Genomic DNA, 19,951 nt, shown 5'->3' with positions numbered 1-19,951 from the left:
TCCTAGGAACTGTTTGGAGGTGCTTGGCACCAGGCTTGACTTTTTCTCGTTGATTGAGAAGCCTAATTCGTGGAGGAGGTCGATAGTCCTTTGAATGTTTGTCCTGCAAATTACTGGGGTTTCCCCCGTTATGAGCCAGTCGTCCAGATAAGGGTACACCGGGAATGCCTTCCTGCGTAGGTGTGCAGCCGCCACTGCCAGTACCTTGGTGAATACCCTTGGTGCCGAAGCTATCCCGAAGGGCAGTACCTTTAATTGCTAGTGCCGACTGTCCACCTTGAAGCGCAAGTACCTTCTGTGCGCTGAGAACATGGAAATATGAAAATAGGCATCTTTCATATCCAAGGTTGCCATGTAATCCCCCTTTTTTAGGAGGGGGATTACCTCTTGTAGCGTAGTCATACGAAACTTTTGGGGCTCGACATACTTGTTGGCAGGCCGTAAGTCCAATACTGGGCGCATTGTCAAATGTTTTTTTGGCACAAGGAAGTAAGTTGAATAAATACCCTGGTTTACCTGGTGTCCCGGGACGAGTTCTATCGCGTCCTTTGCTAGCAGAACGGCGATCTCCTCGAGGAGAATCTTCTGATGTTCTAAAGAGTGTACTCTTTGTCGTGGAGGATGGTTCCGGGGACGCTGCAGTAGTTCTATACAGTACCCTGTGGATACTGTTGACAGCACCCATCTGTCTGATGTGATCCCTTCCCAAGCCTGGGTGAAGTTGGAAATGCGTCCCCCTACTGGGGTTGCGTGAGAAGGGACCCTGAACTGAGCGTCACTGCTTTGGTGGAGGCGTGCGCCTCCTTTGCTGGGGCTGCCTCTGCCTTTACCACGTCCTCTCCTATTACCCCTGCCGTAAACCTGGGTAGACTGTTGGCTGTTGTTCCACTGTGTACCCTGCCCCTGGGAATAGTTAGATCCTCTCTGGGAATTTTGGCCGCGTGGGCGACGGAAATTACTATTCCCTCTCTGGTTAGGGGGTTTATTGGTTAACTGGTCAAGGGACTTCAGTGTCTCGTATTCGTCCTTGGCATTCTTCAGTGCGTCCTTGACCGCCTTACCAAACAACAGATCGGCTTCCACCGGTTTGTCCAACAATGATGCCTGGGTTTCTGCCTTAAAACCAGACTGCCGTAACCACGCATGTCTCTTGATAACAGTACCTTCTGCTATCAATCTGCCTGCGTTGTCCGCGGCGTCAAAGGTTGCTTTTAAAATGCAACCAGACACGGCTCTACCCTCTGCGGAAATCCGAGCTAACTGGCCCTTTAAGGGTTCTGGTGCAGAGGCTATGAGTGCCGCGACTTCTTCCCACTGATGGCAGTTGTAGCTGGCCAACAGGGTGGTGGAGTTTGCAATCCTTGCCCGATAGGCAGACGTTGAGGCTACTATCCTGCCGAAACCATATAGTTTTTTTTCTCTCCTTATCTGGAGGAGCTTCGGACGATGACAAGGGTGTTCCAGCCCTCTTACGAGTGTTAGTGACAACTAGGGAGTCTGGCTTCAGATGTCCTCTTATATAGAGAGGGTCAGACTGGGCTGCCCTGAAAAGTTTTTCAACTCTGGGATTGACTGCTCTGGTGAGGTTCGGGTTCACCAGGGACGGGTCTATTCTTCGCTGAATAGACTTGAGGATAGGGATGGTCTGGGCAACAGGCCTCTCTTCTCCCACTAACTCCTCGGCGAAGTCCCTCTCCTCCTGGACACCGTGGGTGTCAATATGGAAATGTTCTGCTGCACGTGCGAGAACCTCGTTCAGGGGGGGTTGGTTATCGACAGGGGAGTCGGTAACCGGGGCTTCCTTTTCTACAGGGGAATCTACTCTGTAGGTTTCAGGGTCTTCCTCTTCCTCTTCTTGGTCCTCATCGTCCCCGTAGTAGCCCGTTCCGGTTTGCTCTTCTACCATGCCAAAATCTTGGTCCTCACCAAAGGAAGTCTCTCCTTGATACAGTGAGTATGGTCGTGAGTATGGTTGTACCTCGAAGGGGTCTGTAGACCTCATCAGTGTCTCAATCCGGGGCTTCTTACTCGGGGGGATAGGATCATTAGAGCCTGAGGGTGTAGCCCCTTGTGGATCATATGAAAGGAAATGGTCTGGATTTTTATCGTAAAAGTCTGCCAAAGAAGACAACCTTGACATGACCCTATCTATGTCATCACTGGACCATTTTTTGGAACTGGGAATGACTCTCTCAGAACGTTTTGGAGATTTATCTAGAGTAGATTTGCTCTTTGAAATATCAGCAGATCTGGTCTTGTCTGCCTGTTTAGGAGGAGTGGAGTGTTTCACAGGTGTGGAAGAGTGCAGAGGCTGCTTCTTCTGCTGTTTTCCCCCCTCCCTGTGAGTGGAAAAGTGTTTTCCCTGTCCCTTTGTGGCTCCGGAGGTTTCCGACGCCTGGCGTCGAGGATCGGGGTAGAGTCCCTGTCCTTCGAACGTGGGGCCTTGCTGATCTTGTCTGCGGGCTCCGACTCCTGGAGTGTGGCCTGGGGGTGGAAGTCGTCTTCGTCTTCCGACGATCGAACTTCTGTTAGCCTAGGGAGCGAGGCACTCTTGGCAAGAGTGGATGATTGCCTGCAGTCATGCGGCGATCTCGAACGCCCAGAGGACACCGATTCGGACCGTTCTGTTTGTGCCTCTTTCCGAGCACTCGACGTCGTAGAGTCTCCGTTGGACTTGGTGTGTTTAGTGTGGGTGGTGTGTGAAGCGCCTGTGTCGTCGGGGGTCTTTGCCATAGCCGCCCTGTCGGACGACCTTCCGAGGTCGGGGACCTGCGCTCGGCTGTCTTTCGACGCCGTAATGCCCTCGCCGTTCGAAAGCATGGCGTCGCTGCCATCGCTGAAGGTGCCCTCCGCTGCCATGCCCGCCTGCCTGGCGTGGTGGGCCTAACGCGTCGAACGGTCCTTAAGTGTCTTAGGTTTAAACCTACTACACGCTCTGCAGTTCGCTTCGGGGTGGTCCCTCGGCAAGCAGAGATTGCACGTGGCGTGCCTGTCGACCCAAGGGTATTTGCGATTGCACTTGGGGCAGAATTGGAAAGGGGTACCCTCCATACGCACCTTGAGGAAGCGGGCTGTTAAGTGTAGGAAATGTATAAGGTGTACCTATATACCAAGAGTGTAAAGTATGTCCAACCCCCCACTCTCCCTACTTGCAGGGCCGAGGCCAGAGGCATTCCAAGACCCGGGCCGAGGCCATGGCCTTCCGAGGCCCAAATCCGTCGTGCAGCAGCCGACGGTCGATTTCTTCTCCAGCCGGCGTTGAGTGTCGAAGTTGGGATGGGGAAGGATGTCAATTAATCAATATTTTAGCAAAAGTATGGCTTATGCCAGGGGACTCCGCAAAATGCTTCCGACCAGTATGGCGGAAAAAAACAATCTGAGGATCCTAGACGCGTGAGGGATCTTGGGTACAGTGGACGTCACACTAGGGATAGTATTACTGGCACGCCCTGTGTCGACGCCCGTTTTCGAGTTTCGAAAAACAAACTGTAATACTCCGCAGCTTCCACTAGATGTCGGCCTATGCACAGCATGTGATCTAAGCAGATTCCACAAGCCTCAGAAATATATATATATAATTTATATATTTGTGTATTAGACAATACCTATAAGATTTCAGTACAGAGCGCCACTAATTTTGGAGGCAATTCTCACACGGTCCTGCACTTAATCAACATTTTTAAAAAAAGACTCTTCACGAAGCCTAGAGAGACACACCATCGAGACCCGCTGGGTATAGGAGACATGGGAAATCGGTGTAGTCTCTCAACATTTCAGCATGAGAGAAAACAAAAAGAAGCAATTCAGACGGGGAAGGAGAGAGGGGCAATGCTTTCTTTCAAATAAAGCCCATTCAAATCTATCTTGTAGAGCACGCCTTGATAAAAATGGCTGGTATGATTTGTTCTTCTACAAGGCACAAGAGATCATATATCATTGACGCAGGTGAATTGATAAATTGCACAGAGCAGAGTTTGAAATTGAAGGGAGCTGGGAGTGCTGTAGCTCCTGGATAGGGACTAGGAGAGACTGGTTAGCCATCAGGAGCTCCTTTTAGCTCCTGCTTATCCAATCTTAATTTTGAACCCTGCAGTGGGGGCTCAGACAGTGGAGGAAACATGCATTTAAATATGTTTTGTGTTTGCCGAGCACTATTCAGCAATTTATGCACAACTAAGGTGTGCAACAGACACTTTAGAAGTAATTCAAAGAGGTACCTTGATTTTCTTGGACTTTTCATTTCTATTTAGGGCACCATTTATGTGGTAGTACCCTGGTAGGTTGCTAGCATGCCTGTAACTATTATGGCATAAAAACTGTTACAAAGCAACAACCATTTCTGATTGACAATGTTCCAACGCTCAACGTTTGCTTGTCATGGCTATGGTATTGAATAATACAACCTGGAGAGCTGCATTGGTTCCCATTCTCCCTCATACTTTAAATATAACAATAAAAAGTTATGATAACCCAGACTAGGCATACGATGTTTCATAACATTTTGTGCTTAGAAAATACAAAAGTTTCCATTTGCAATTAATAGAGAATAATAGCGGTCTTATTTTAAAAAAAGACAATAAACCAGATGGCTGCAGAGTGTGACAATTAAAACAAATACAGAAGAATCAGTCACCCTTCACTCAACAATCCATCCCAACTAGGCATACGTCCCAGGACCTTGAGAGCAGATTCAATAATAAACTCTCAAATCTACTTTACATGTCATTGGCCCGTCTAGCAGCTCGAGGCTCCACACCAGGGACACTACACAGCTATTCCAGCAAGAGTCCGCTCACCCAGGGCAGGATGGGTCAAGGATCCCATCGACCCATCCGAGTACAATATTTCCCCGGAAGCAGGAGACCCAGAGGAGAGTCGAATAACTGTCATAAATGAACAACAATGTGTACAAAGAAATTATTAAAATGCTCTGATCTGCAATTTCAAATTACAAGTCGTAGGCAGCATTGGGGTTTAGATAGTTATGGAGCACCTGTTTTGTGCAGAGTCTAGTCTTGTTTGTCACCCTATGCAGAGCTTCAACGCCCCCATCCCCTTTTAAGAAAAATAACCGACGCCTGTAATGTTGAACTAGTGCTACAAAAATATTTTCTAGCTGCCCCGGCACTCCATCATGAATTATTACTCTGTGGTATATTGAAAACTACAGAATGTAGCAGTATTGACGTTTTTCACGTGACATTTTAAGGCATTCATCTACAGACTGTGTCCAATTCACTTTGGAAGTGTAAAAACAATGATTGTCCTTGGATTAACCCTCTAACCCAAAACCATAAGGTTTCTGTTCTGTCCGTTGTTTCATTTGTGCCATCATGAAATTGGAGTGTTTCATATTTTCAAAATATTCAATTGCTGATGTAAAATCAAACTCTTCAATGCCGGGACCATCCACAGCAATCTTCATGGCATTGGACAAGTTATCCTCTGGCTCATAGCGCCAGTGGCTGTGCTTCAGAACCTCCCTGGCACTGTTAATCTTCTCAAAGAGGGCCGAGCCGATGGGCAGAATAAGAGCAATCGCAGCCAGAACAGCAAAATCTGGAAACAGCTCATGCATTTCTGAGTTAACATAGACGAGCTTGACACATACATCCCTGCAGGATAGCTGATTGAGGCTGAATACAATGCGCTTAAAGAGAGGAAAATCATTAATGGCTCTTTCGCAGACCACCATACGGGAGTAGTTTTGCAAGAGAAGGTACAACGCATCGTCGCCATAGTTTCCAATGTCATCCAAAGACTGTGGGTAACACTTGGGATTGAAAATGGTGGAAAAGGCATGGACTGTTTCAAGTACATGGTCAGGAAATCTGTCCTGCAAGTTCTCACACACCCCCTCCAGGTAAGAGCACTTCACGTGGTCAAAGGTTTCCATGTGAGTTTTGGAGCAGTGCGAAAGCTCAACTCCTTTATAGTACATCCTGCTCTCACCCTCCTCACCAGGGTGCTCGTTCAATTCATTGAGGAACTCCTGGAAGTTCTGGCCCTGTGTTCTCTTCTGTGCCAGCAGCGTGGCAATTGACGCAGTGACTATAGGTTTCACCATAGAGATATCCAAGTCCTCGATCTGGAAGAACAAATTCAGTTTCTGAAAAATTGGCAGGATATCCAAAAGAACTTTTGTAAAAGCCACAAACTCGAACTTTTTCAACTCTTCACACAGTCCAGGAGCGACAGGAGATTTTTCAGATACACTCTCCAGGAGAAGAACTAGTGTTGGCCAAGAAGAGTCTACGGTTTCGATCGCTGGCAAAACAGACGTCCAGTGAATGGATAGAGGACCCTCCAAGTCAATTCCACATAAGCGAAGAACACCTTGTAGTTCTTCAAGACTCTGACTTTCCCCTTTTAAATTGGAATACAGCCTAAAGATGGCATCGACTGTGCCTTCATATTTCTTGACATATTCAATGTTGAGAAGACTTTCAGCTGAAAACAAGGAGCTGCTATGAGACACACTGTGCATTTCAGTCAAGAGCGGACAAATTGACTTCAGCTTGCTTACGACTCCTTGTGATCTATCGGACATCAATGAAGAACCACCCGAACTCAGCCAAGCCAACTTCATTGTGGGGACGCCGAAGGTGTGCAGGACATCCACTACTTTGTCAGATATCTTGACAGCTTCACAACCAGTCAACTCATAGCTGCCCAGAAAAGTAATGCTGCATTTCCCATCATAGGGAGACACTGTTGATGAGAACATCATAAGGCTTCTGTTTTCCATAACGTCAACAGCTTCGTCCACCACAACACCAATGAAAGGAGAAGATTTAATTCGTTGCCTATCTTCCTTGTGAAGGACTTGAACAATTGCAGCCTAAAAATTGGTTAAAGGAGTGCAAAAAAGAAGGAGGTCAATGCATTTGAAAGCAACATAATTAAAACATCAACAAAGTACTATAAACGTGTCAGGTCTTAGCATCCCCATTTCTGCCTTCTTACCACACATTTGAATAGAGCATGCCTTAACGTTTGATGAATGCAAATTACAACATTCTAAAACGATTGGGGTGAACAGTTTAGAAAGAGCACTAAAATGCCAGGAACTGGGAGGTACTCAAACGTGCTCATAAAATAATGGGAAAGGGAAGTGTGCAGGACAAGTAGCGACAGCCTCTATTTGTTATTTTATCCACCCACGGTATTGCGGGTTAGGGGGGACACATTATGCTTGAAATTATCAGTGAATTGGAGAACTCTGTTGCTAAAAATGTCATCCCCATTGAAACGCAATGGGCATTCCATTAAGAAAGTAATCCTATCCCTAGAATAGTTTGGTACCATTAGCCATGTATTTTATGTGTGCATCTGTGCCTGCTTGGCTTTAGGTTGCAGGTCACAGGCTTGTGCGATGGGGTTTTTCACAACCTAGCGTCCATTAACAAGTTTTTATGCACCACAGAACGCCTATGCAGAGATTTCAATTAGTGTCTTCCAACTAACTTTAAACAATGGTAATGGGCTCTCGCATCCTAACGTTTGTGGAGCTTTGAGACAAGCCTGTTCTCATGCCAGCGTGATCATACATATCTGCACAAGAACCACCAGAATTTCCAGCCAATCAAATTGCTGACTATCAATATCTATAGCTACATTAACATGTTAAGTTTAATATTTTTCTATGTCAAATTAACAAGATTTTTGCAAACTGCACTACAGTTGGGGAAGAATATAGATTTTGAGAACCAATGACCATGCCAGGGCATTGCTTCTCTTCTATGACTCTGCGGGAGGTGGAGGGGATGCACAGTGACTTCTGCTTCCTTCATTAAGCTTTGGGCTGTTTTCCAACATGGAGTGCTATTACAGATTGTAAACACAGGATGAAAACGGGAATTGGGTCTTTTCTTTCTTTTTTGGTTTTTATGGGCGTTTAGCATGCCCTCTGCATGCAAGAAGTATGCCAACGCCCTTTCAACAAGGTCTTAATATATCTGCGCGGCGAGCCCTTTTGGCTCGGATGTATGCCATTGTTTTTCAACCGAGTCCACTACAAGCTCTTTGTTTTCAGACATGCTGCCACTTCCATTAAAACACCACTGATCTGAAAAATAAGTTCCATGCTAGCCAGCAAGACCGAGCACTGTGGGATAAGAAATCCAATTAGTGTGCCCGGCCTATCTGTGGTAAAATAGGGCACTCACTTATCAGAAATGATTGGCTAACGTCCAAGAGCAACTGAAATTAATTTCATTTTAACATGCTTCAAATATCAGAAAATTAGGAAAACCCTTTGTGAACTATTCGGCAACCGCTTGATGTTATTAATCTCCTTGTGCAGCCCTTCGGCGCGGTAATTGATCTCATTAATACACACTGCGTTTTGTTATGTTCCCGATGCACTCCCTGGCTCCTCGTTGGAGGACAAAAGTTGCATGAGGAGAGTGACTTTCTGTAAGGGAGTTAGAAATATTTCATTCCTGATGCAGTTTGGCACAAAGGAACAATCTATTCAATCTAAAAACAGCAGGAGGCTCCAGCTTCCCAGTTCTTGCAGCTCAATGCTGGAATACACTCCCTCTTGCAATCAGAGCGGAAGCTTCCTTCTGACCATTCAGAGCCATGGTGAAATCCTGGCTATCTGCCTAATCACTCTACTACTCATCTACACACCTTCTACTCACTCCACCAATTTCTACTGTATGCCTTAACTATTTCTTGTAACGGACCACCATGCAACCTGGTCCCTCACTATCTATGATATTTATCTCATGACATGTACTGTGTATTTTGATGGAATGCATGTACCTTTGTGCTTCGTGTAACGATTTGTAACCATGTTGCCCACATGACTATGCGCCCAGCTACCTGAGGTTTCGGACGCGCTCTATAAATAAACAAAACTAAACCATACTATGTGATCAACTTCTCGTGCCACCTAGGCGCCCCCCACCTAAGGAAGTAAAGTTAGGTTAGGTAGCAGGGCACTGGAGACAGTGTGCCATGCCAAATGCTTGTCTATACAGGTGGAAGAGGCCACCTTGCGTTTAAAGACAACTTCTGTATACACAGGAGTCATGATCAGCCACTTTTCTTTCTTTATCAATTTTTGGTGCTAGGGTGGAGATGAGCATCCGAGGGGTCTATGTAGTGCAGAACTGTACTTTGAGTGAAGGGCTCCTACTAAACAACTTAAACTTCCAAGAGTTAAGGCTTTTTCCAAGCTAGCAATCAGAAGTCAAATGCTGCAGCTTTCCAGTAAAGCAATGCAAGAAATTCACCAGAATGCTTAGCATCTGGCAAGGAAACGGGACAGGAAGGAGTGTAATGGTGCTTCCCCAGCACAGACGCAAGCAAATGTGCAGGATGTCAATGCCAGCCTATTATTCCAACAGGGCTGGTAAAGGAATAGGTGAAGCCCAGTAATCATGAGATGGATCACAATGCTTGGTGGCCAAAAGAAGCATGTCTACACCTAATACACAACTAGTGTACTAACTCACATACCCACTTTGTGGTTCTGGCTTGATGACCAGATTTCCTTGGATAGTAATGTCACTTTGCTTACTGTGAGGAATTCGACCATCCGCACGGTGGGTGTGTGCTCGCCTGGGCTTTAAGAGTACATCAAGGCATCTCAGAAGGGGAGGGCAAAACCTTCCTTGTGCCATGGCCAGCCTAATTCACTAACAAAGGCTCCATGGATCTGCCCTTTCCCTTTGTACAAGCTCTACTGCTGGTGGCAGCTTCGATACTAATCAAAGTTTAATTCAAACAGTCCCACATGGGGCCTGGCTGCAGACACTAAACAAAGGAGAGAGGAAACCCCAACATCCCTTTCATATGCACTGTGTCAACCTGAAGCCAGCTCCGACTCCCAAAAAGTATCAATGACAGGGAGCTGTCATGCGTGGGCCTAAGTGTTAGCAGTAGGCAATCCCTGCAGGGGGACCCCATTCAGAAGGTAGGAGAATGATTTGCAGGAGACAGGTCGGTCGGTCCTCGGCGCAGCTTCAATGGAGACCTGCCACTTTAATCAGGCACCACAGAGAGCTCAATAAACCAGAGAGACCATTTGATCCACAACAGATAGGAAGATGGGTGGGACTTAGTATTACATGTTTTCAACCCTTTACCTTTTCTGTTGCAAAGAACGCTGATTTTGACCTCATGCATACAGGAGATTGTTGGTGGGGACCCAGGATTGGTTCATTAAGGTAGGCTTAGTCTACACAAATCACTGAGGCCCATTTAGCTTTAAAAAAGGAGGGCTGACCCCCACGTTTGGGCAGATCATCTGAAGACTTTGCAAGGAGTATCAAGAAGAACTCATTTGGACCCTGGCTGAAGTTACACTCTGCCTTACAGCTTTTGCCAGTGACGGAAGGCCATGATTTCCAACAAGGGAAGCAAGGTTCCGCCCCTAAACCTCTCCCAGGGTACAGAAGGAGATACTGAACCCAGAGGTCCCTCCAGCAGCTCCAGAACCGGTACCTAGCCAGCACACAGCGTGCCCTGCTAGGCTCTGCAAGTAGACTTTCTAGGTGGGAAGTGCCAGTGAGTCTCTGAACCAAACCCAGGACAAGGCCAGTGCCTGCAACACTCTCCTCAGCTTTGGGCCGCCCAAGTACGACACAACACAAGCCCAGTGAAGAAGCCAGGAGTAGTGCATAGACAAGCATCAACCAGCGTCTGCCTTAAAGGGCTTTTTCGAGCCAGTCGAGTTCCTCGAGCTGCAACCGACTGTATCGCTGACTGTGGTCATGCTGCAATCGCTAACGTCGTCTGAGACACCTCGACCAGTGCTTTAGACCCGCCACCCAGCACTGAGGCGATTCTTGACCCCGAGCTGTCGTCCAGCCGTCCATCCAGCCTCGCTTGCCAAACTGCCTGCCACTTGATAGCCGCAGCCGTCTCCAGTCTTGAACTCTGTTGCAGAAGTGGCAAAGCACCCTGAAATCGACTGAACCATGTCGAGCACCAAGAACTCCAACAAGCACAGGGTACATTGAGGCTAATTCGCTATGAATTGGGTTTAGTGTCAATGGCAGCTCGCCTAAGCTGGCGTATGTGTAATTTCTTTCGTAAATGTCTACTGGGCCTTGAGGATAACAACATTCTAGGCACAACAGCCCATTACCTTATAACTTCTAAGAATAATTTCCCAAAGAAATGGCGTGAAAATGTTTTAGAAACCATGGCTAAAGCCGACATAACTTTGACTCTATCATTAGAGAATCCCTCTTGCGCTAAAGTGAAATTGCATCAGTGGGACTGGATCCAAAATGAATCCATCTGCATGACTTACAAAGATTTTGACACTAACTGGTTTGGTCACAAAAAGATGCGGGTTATGACCTCGTACCTGCTAAAATGCCCTTCTAAAACCCTGAGGCAAAAGTTTCTAAGGTTTAGGCTAAATCTGTGGCCTACACGAGAAATCTAAACACATCGAAAGAAAATTCCATCAAACCTGAACTACTGTCGTTTCTGTCAAATAACTACGGTTAAAGAAACGTTGCAACATCTAATAATAAGATGTCCAAAACTACTTCCACAGAGAATTATATACTTTAAAAACTTGGTTTGCATGTACAGTGATAAAAGCGATGATGAAATTTGGCGGGTTTTATTCTCAACAACTAGACTAGCACTCATGAAAGCTATAACAGTTTTTAGATTGTATCTTAACAGTGGAAATCAAGTTCTAGTGAAAGAATAATGAAGTTATTAATTTTTTTTCTCATTTGCCTTATAATGCTAGTTTTGTTCCATTGTATCACAACCATTTTTCTTTCTCCTTCTGTTCTTTTTCTTATCTTTACATTTGTCCTCTTTTTAGAAAATATTAACTGTTTTAACTATGTATGAACTAAATGTATGTATATTGTTTTATTTTTGAAAAGTTGTTTAATTTCAACTAAATCAAATACAAAAAAAATAAATACAAAAAAATACATTGAGGCTCTGTCCCCTTAGTGCTTCTCCGATGGTCCCTAGTGACATTTTACGACCCATTGCGATGAACCAAGTATCCTTTAACTGTTGGGATTACTTTACTGGCTACCCTCCTGTCAGTATCCAGAGTGCATCCCATTTCCTTCTTGAAACGGTCTGTCCTCTGCATTCCTTTAAAGGGTGGGTTGTATTTTGTATTGTGTTAGAACTGTCTTTTGAATAATAATACAGCAGATATTTGTATACAACTTTGACTGAACAGTCCCTATTATCATTGGGTAAGAATTGTATTTTCGCTGTGCTGCAACTAACCAGGAATCCATGACCTTGCAGAGACAAGCCTGCTGTTCTATCCAAGTTACCAAAACTGGACAATGTGTTTCCAATCCGTTTGGATCCCTTCTGGTGTACTAGAGGTTTGGGGCTGATTGATGGTTTAGAAACCGGTATTCATCCCTGGACCGTCTTATACACTCAATATTTTAGTTTAGGCCAATTCTTGGCCCCATCTTCACCTCCAAATATACTTGTTTTAAAACTATTTACACTCCTGGTGAACCCATTTTGAGTTTGTTGACTTTTAACAAGTGTAAGGGTAGCTATAAAATAAATGATGCAATCAGAGATTATACCTTGCTGCTTATGGGCAAGTGCAACAAGAGTCCCACTTATTGATAAAGGAGTCAGATAGAGGGACTATTTTGGGCAGTCTGGTCTGGGATTATCTCCATCAGGTGAAAAACCATGGGATGACGTTGTGGGATATTTTCAGCTCGGCTTGTACAAGTAAATGGGCAAGCCAACTAATTAGGGGGGGGGAATGAAATATATATATATATGCATGTATACACCTTTCTCTTGATCTTCCAAAAATAGTGTCCCTTTCATACTCAGTAGATCACAACTGTGGTTCCCTGGCTCTAGGACCCAAAAGGTTGAGCGGCATTGTGGTTTTGTTGCAAAAGAGGTCAGAAATCTGTCCTTCTGATGAGGGCTGGTGCATGGATTCATGAGTCCTAGGGAACCGCACCATGTTGGTTCCCTCCTCTAGTAAATGGACTAGATTTGCCCTCTCTATTGTCATTCTGGTAATGTGTCCCTCCCCTCTCTACAGTTGTCTTGCAGAAGAAATATACTTGCTTCCCACCCGGCAACGCTGGACATGCATTTTTCAATAATATGTGATGCCCGCTTACTGAAAAATATCAAAATACATGTATTCCAGTTTGATCAGGTCGTATGCCGCATGTGCAATTTTAAGAGCAAATGAGCCAAGAACCACAAGATGCAGCCAGGCAACTCTTGAGATTACATATACTTGATGTGTCTGGAATAATCAGTCATAAACGTGTAAACACATTCTTTAACAAGTCAAATATCAGAAATGTGACAAGCACTCGCAACTGACAAGGAAAAACTTCACAGCTCTGGGTGCATTTGTGTTTTAAACAACTCTTTTAACCTATCATGACCTCCTGCCTCAACCCCCTTAGATAATTCTGCTTATCCCACATTTGTCTACACACGGCGGGCCTCTATGGAAAGAAAGAGCATCACATTCTCATTGTTTTCTGCAACAAAATACATATCAATGGTACAGTGAATTTCTTCGGTCAACTGAGTGATCCCAGAGCTAAGTTAATGGATTAACACACGGTGGGGGTGCATCTACTCCCAAACCTATGAGCAAGCGAGAGGAAAACACATACTACCATGCAAGAGGTACACACCTGCATTTCTTTAACACCGCTGGGATGGTAGTACTCATTGTGTTCGGGTGTCAGCAGTGATTGGCACTGATTAAGCCGCTGCAACTCCAGGAAGGAGTGGAGTTTCTCGTTGGCAACCTCTTCCTTGGCCATCCAGTACACAGTCGTCAGCACAGCCACCTTGTTGGGGTTCACTTCCACCTTGACAGACGCCTTCAAGTCCTGGTGGCCCTGCAGCTGTGACTCAAAAGTCAGCTGGTCAGTATTGACGGCCAAGGCCTGCCGGTGGGCACCGGAGGTGACGTGCCGCAGCAGGGCATGGCGCTGGAAGTTGTCTGTGCCTACAGTGAAGGCATTCTCGGCTTTGCCATGCTTGTTCTTCACTAACGCCTGCCGGCACTCTATGCAAAACATGAGCTTCCGCTCGTAGTCAAACTCCAGCCAGGTGAACTCCTCCTTCCAGTGCTCATTGAAATAGCGCTTGCATTTTTTGTTGGAGTTCGAGGTCTCGCCTGCCGGCTTTTTCCCAGGAGACACCATACTGCTGCTGGTAGGGAAATCAAATACTATGGATGAAGCAAAACATGTGTCGCAGGCGCAGTAGGTTGCATTTAATTAAGTAAGGGCTAACAGGCCGTTGGGGGTTGGACGAGTGACCAAAAAGAACAAGGGATGGTGGGACTTCAAAGTACAGCGCGCGCTTCTACTTGCTTTGTTTCAAAGGATTTGGAACAGTTTTTCTCATCATTTCACTCCAATAATGGCTTGGTTTCGTTTTACGAAGGCCTGAGCCGCTCGCTCACCTATTCCGAAGTGATGCTGTTTAATCAAACTCCATCAACAGTTCGTAAAGTTAAGGGACAGAGCATGGTGTATCAGATGAGGATTGTAATCATAACACTTTCATGACCAAACACTGATTTTCATGCATTTGGTGGTCTTTAGCTACACCACTCCCCAAAGACCCCCCCATGCCGACTCAATACCGAGTTATGCATAACTCGGTGGGGCCGAGTGCTTTCTTGCTAATTGACAAGACACTGAAAAATTGTACATTGTAAAAGTCACTGGATTGAAATCTTTTCCTTGTATGGGACAATCCAGGGTTCGAAATTGAGATTCGATGAGCAGGAGCTAAAACCAGCTCCTGGGTGTTGGTCATCTCCCTATTAGCCAGAAGCTATCGCAGGGGAACCAGTGTTTGGTAGGTACCAGTTGCCCCTAGGAACCAGCAGTAGCACCTGGGAGCTGTTGGTTTCAAGCTTACCAGGCTCCACTAGGCTAGAAGCAGGAGCTAAATAGCTCCCATCTCCTGTCAATTTCGAACCCTGCAATCAACTGTATAAATCGAATAGTCTAGTGGTCACATTCTTTCAGAAAATACTGCAGGTATGCTGGTATAAAGAACTAGTTACTTACCCTATAATAATAGCATTTCCAAGACGTACTGCTTTTCAGACTAATTTGGACTCAAATTATAGTCTTCCACGAGCAACAACCCTCTGTGAGAGAGGCAAAAACAATTGTGGTGTTGCATAACGCAACTACTCCTTAGCATGAGACTCCAGTTATGTGGTAGGATCCAGCCATCTCTCAATCCGGCTTTTGCACCTGGAAGAACTGCACCCTTCTCCTGAGGACCAGGCTTCCAAGACTGTGGCTTAAGGCCGAGCCAAGCAGCAAGCTCCTCATGGGGGAGTGTGCGACAACAGGTATACCGCAAACCCAAGCTCTTTGCAATAAGTGTGGAAACAAGGACATTCAGGATTTATAATCAGATTCCAGCACCAGCTGATACACAATGCAATAAAAAGCACAATAAACGCCATCATTTCAACTCCTTTGCGCAGAACCTATTTCAGTAGGATAGAGACTAGCAGAGAATACACAGGGGAACCAGACTATAGCTGGCACGTCCTGAACTAGCTAAACACCCGTGAGGGTACATTTAATTTTGATATATTGAACAGCCCTCAATTGATATGCCATACTTCAATCATTTATATATACACACAGGGCCTCATTACAACCCTGGCGTTGGACCATGGTGCTATTAGCACCATGGTCCACGCCGGATTCCGTCATGGTGGATGGTGGATTTACCGCCCCATTCCAAGGTTGGCGGGGCGGTAAATCCCCATTCACCATGGCCCCTTCCTCATTCCCATTTTTGGCCCATAGGGCTCAATGTGAATGGGGAAGGCGCCAATTACGGCACCGTAAATTACGGTGCCATAATTAGCACCAAGGTCCCTTAGCGGGATGGACTTTAACGCCTGCAAAAAGCAGGCGTTAAAGTGTGAATCTGGCGTTAAGGGTTTAACGGCGCCGCAGCCTTTTACGGCGCCGTTAACCCCTTAACGCCAGGGTTGTAATGAGGCCCACAGTGTCTAAGCATAAATCGAATGATTTACCCCTTGTTTAACAAGAACAACCTGCCAACACGTGTTTTACGCCTTTGGGTGCATTTTCAAGGCTGTTAAGAAAGCGCAAGATGATTCAGTGATATGAATATTTACAGAAAAAGTATTTCACAATACTGTACAAAAACTAAAAGAAGTCCCAACAGTCACACTCCCGTCATGCATTCTTTGGGCTCTGACCCAGATACCCTAAAAAAATGTTGGAGTAGATTTATGGCCAGAGAGGACTTCAACTAATATTATGCATCCATTACTTACATCACCCAACCAGATCACTGACATATTTCCAATTACAAAGATTTAGTTTGGGCTAAACATAAGGATACCACATACCCCAAATGTTGGAAACAGATTCGTTCATTCCAAAACAAAAGATGTATATTAGTTTTTAAAAAATTCAAAACGAACATTTCTGTGAAAGTAACAATTATGTTTGAAACATATTTATGTCTCACTATAGTTACAAAGGTGATCACTAGAACTTGTAAAATCAGAATAGTTCTGTTGTGCTTACAATCTTTGTTCGATATTGTTCCGAGAACTGCAGCACTTTTGAGCTACAATAAATATTACAATAGGCACAAACGTGATCCTTTCAGCCTGAAAATAATTCTTAAATATTAAGGGGCAATTAAAAGGCAGATCGGGAGTTGAAACACTGTTGGATTGAACAAGTTTTACATGTTTGTTCATTCAGACATCCAACTGATGATAGTAGATGGGAAAGGTTTAACATTTTAAAAACTTTTTGACTATGGAAACCTGTCTCTAATTTTTCCTAAACTATTTTTTGCCATTTCTTTCAGAATGTATATTATTTAGATAACCGCAACAATAGTTGCCAAGACAAATAATTTAAGAAACATTCAAAAGGAGAAAAGTGCTGCCAGGTATACAATTCTTAGAACATAACGGAACACATATGGTAAGCACAACATGCATATTCTGTTATTTGTCATGAGATAGTTTAGTTAATGACCAAGGTGATCACTAAGACTTAGATATGTTTCAAACATATTTGTTTCCTTTACAGAAACATCAATAACGAATTATTGAACAAATTAACTTAGTGAAAGTTATAAGCAAATTATATTAATGTTGTAATGAAGGAACCGATTTCCAACACTAAAAGGGATGCACCATTCTCATATGTAGCATTAAATAAATATTTCTAATTCGAAATATGTAAATGATTTGGTTAGGCGATTAAAACAATGGTACCGAAGATTAGTTGTGGAGTTATAAAGTCAAAAAGATTTTGGCTCAATTGATCAGGGTCCGCATAATACATGTTAGAACTGCAACTAAACATTAAAGTTTTTGATTTTTGTATAAAGTTGAGATATACATATTCCGAATATATTCTTGAGACTTTTTAACAGCCTTGAAAATGCTCCCCTTAGCCGTGAAACATGTGTTGGCAGGTTGTTTTTGTTTAATTAAAACACATTATTTTAGAATTTAATCAAGAGCATGTCATTACATTTCTGAATAAACACTGTGTGCATATCTAAGTGATCCAATTGAACTTGATGGCAAATCGAATTAGAGCATATCTGACGGCATGGTGTTTTGTTGATGCACACCACACTTTATTCGCTCTCGGATATATCTCATTAAGCTGCCTCTCAGTCAGAAAACATTCTACAGATACACCCTTGTTTAAAGAGTGGCTTTCAACTTACCATAACACAGATGCATAAACTAAAGCCTTCAATGGAGAACGGGGTCACTGCCCAACAGCAAAATACTGTGCAACATCACTCCTTTCATGACACGACGCTCAGAATCTGGAATCAGTGGGATGCAAGATGAGCTTTTGGCAGGCTTTGGCACTTCTGTCCTTGTAATCACACTTGACCGCTCTGGTGCATTTGACATGATAGGTATGACATGGTACTCATCTGCATGGGATTCCAAATGGTGACCTAGATATTTGGGGAGGCCATGATGGGTTCGCCAAATGCACCTTCTAGAGAGCATAGCAAGATTCTGCGTCTCTGTAATCTAGCTCTGTACGGGTCCCAGAGTGTTTAATGGTGCCTTCTGGTTTTAGCATGTACCTTTCACTTGAAATTGACCTGCTCGGCGAACACTAGTACTGCCTTCACCGTACAATAATGACAGATTTATGGGCTTATATCAGGTAGGCAAAACCAGCTTTGAACTGTGCCAAAGGACCCGGACAGCTAATGAACAGTAATATATAAAACAGATTACTGTCCTTCGTCAACAAATTGACCGCGCCTTAGACTCTGCTTACACTTTAAAGGTCTCCGACATACATGGCCTTTTGAGACTCGTGCTATATAAAAAGGGTGCTGGAGCAGAATTGTATGCAGGAGCCCAACTGCAATGGAAGACTGTGGGAAACAGTCATTGCTATGTGGTCACTAATGGCTATATTTGAGTTCATGGGGTGGACCAACGAGTAGATCTGTGACTACTGTATGTCAAAGATTGCCTCAATAATACACCAATGTCAAAGATTGCCTCAATAATACACCAACTCCCAAATGAGCCTCAATGGAACTTATTTTTAATTCAGAAAAAGGTTCAATGCAGGGATGCCATTTCGCCAAAATGTCAGAGGTAGTAGAAGTGACATCACCTGACCCTTGACCTCTGCGGACACCACAGGAAGTGATGTCATTTGACCCCCCTAGCCCCATGTGACATCACTGGAAGTGAAGGCACACGACCTTCAGATGCTTCTAACACCTGTGTTTCTAGGCGCTCCAATTTCAGCCAGATATAAGAACCGAAGCATAGAGGGAGGCGTGATTTGTCCACAATCACACATTTGGGGAATGTCATTTTTCCAGATTCGACGTGAGGCCTATATGTAAAACATAAATAATACAGTACTTGTAACAGGGTAACCTAAATCTCTAACACAGACTACAGCTAGTATATGAAATACCTATAGATCAATGGACACAGAAGTACTTGTTATCTGTGACATTGATGTGTTAAACAAGCCCAAAAAGCCTGGGGAGGTTAGCGCTGTCCGTCTACCCAGGAGCAAAATTCAGCATGAGCAAGGCCTGAAAATTGAATCATTGACCAGGATTTAGTGTCAACATAATTCCCTGGTTATAAATGTATCTATGTGCCAGCTACCACTACGATAGAAGAAACCCATTGTGCAGGTGTAAGCTGGGGCCATCGGTCTCCGTGTGCATAACACCTTAATGTCCTAGGCTTTGATACATGACTCTTCAATTTTTTTTTAACTGGGTGAGGAAGTGGGTGCTGCACTTTCCTCAAGAGTGTGGCTCAATGCATCTACGATTTTCAGAGCTCTGTGTGTGATGTGCGGTATTCAATGACAACCCCCCGCCCCCCAGGACCGACCCGTAAATAAGGCTTCCACAAAGCTCTATCCAAGAAGGAGTTTGAGTGGGGAGGGGTGCGTCCCTCCTTGGCTCTCTCACTTCTGAGACTGTGTCCAGCGCTTATTTTCTTAAACAGTGTTACACCAGAGCAGAGTCCTGGTTGAGTTTGCCGCCCCTCTCAACCATTCACATCACACTTGAATGCATTCAAGGAGAGCAGAGCCCAATCAGTGGCATAGCACAGAATGTGCCCCTCTCCCTCCTCCAAAGCTCCTTAAAGCACAGGGCATGCCACACCCTGGGCCGGCCCAGACATTCACATGTGTGCAGCATCCATAATTATAATGCCGCTCAGGGGCATGCACTACTCTGAGTGAAAGAAGTAAATATGTTTTTTTAATCAAAGATTAAATGTTTCACCAAGCGTAGAAAGAAGGGATGGTGCCTTGACCCTAAATATACCAGCCACCACTGGTGGTTGGTGACTTGTTTTATTGGAGGGTTTCAATATTTCACAAGTATGAGATTGTGACCCACCATAGCGAGGAGGCATGAATTA

General features: G+C 44.7%; 1 protein-coding gene across 6 annotated transcripts in view; it reads right to left on the bottom strand.

Moving 5' to 3' along the window:
• LOC138521553 (zinc finger protein 385C-like) overlaps nt 1–19,951 on the bottom strand; it is a 1,557,348-nt gene that overhangs the window by 223,764 nt on the left and 1,313,633 nt on the right. For 2 of the 6 annotated variants that reach the window (XM_069634483.1, XM_069634481.1), the window contains exons 2-3: nt 13,653–14,178; nt 4,541–6,841 (exon numbers count right to left, since the gene is read on the bottom strand). The exons of 2 other annotated variants lie outside the window; for them this stretch is intronic. In XM_069634483.1, the coding sequence (XP_069490584.1) occupies nt 5,273–6,841; nt 13,653–14,171 (2,088 nt within the window). In that variant the 5' untranslated portion in view covers nt 14,172–14,178 and the 3' untranslated portion in view covers nt 4,541–5,272. Of the gene's footprint in view, nt 1–4,540; nt 6,842–13,652; nt 14,179–19,951 lie in introns of those variants that run through there. 2 more of the 6 variants (XM_069634482.1, XM_069634486.1) reach the window with 2 other exon arrangements.

Source organism: Ambystoma mexicanum, chromosome 13, assembly GCF_040938575.1.
Source record: "Ambystoma mexicanum isolate Mex_15411 chromosome 13, UKY_AmexF1_1, whole genome shotgun sequence".
In the NCBI taxonomy this organism is placed as follows: domain Eukaryota; kingdom Metazoa; phylum Chordata; class Amphibia; order Caudata; family Ambystomatidae; genus Ambystoma; species Ambystoma mexicanum.
This window is presented reverse-complemented; position numbering and strand designations above follow the sequence as displayed.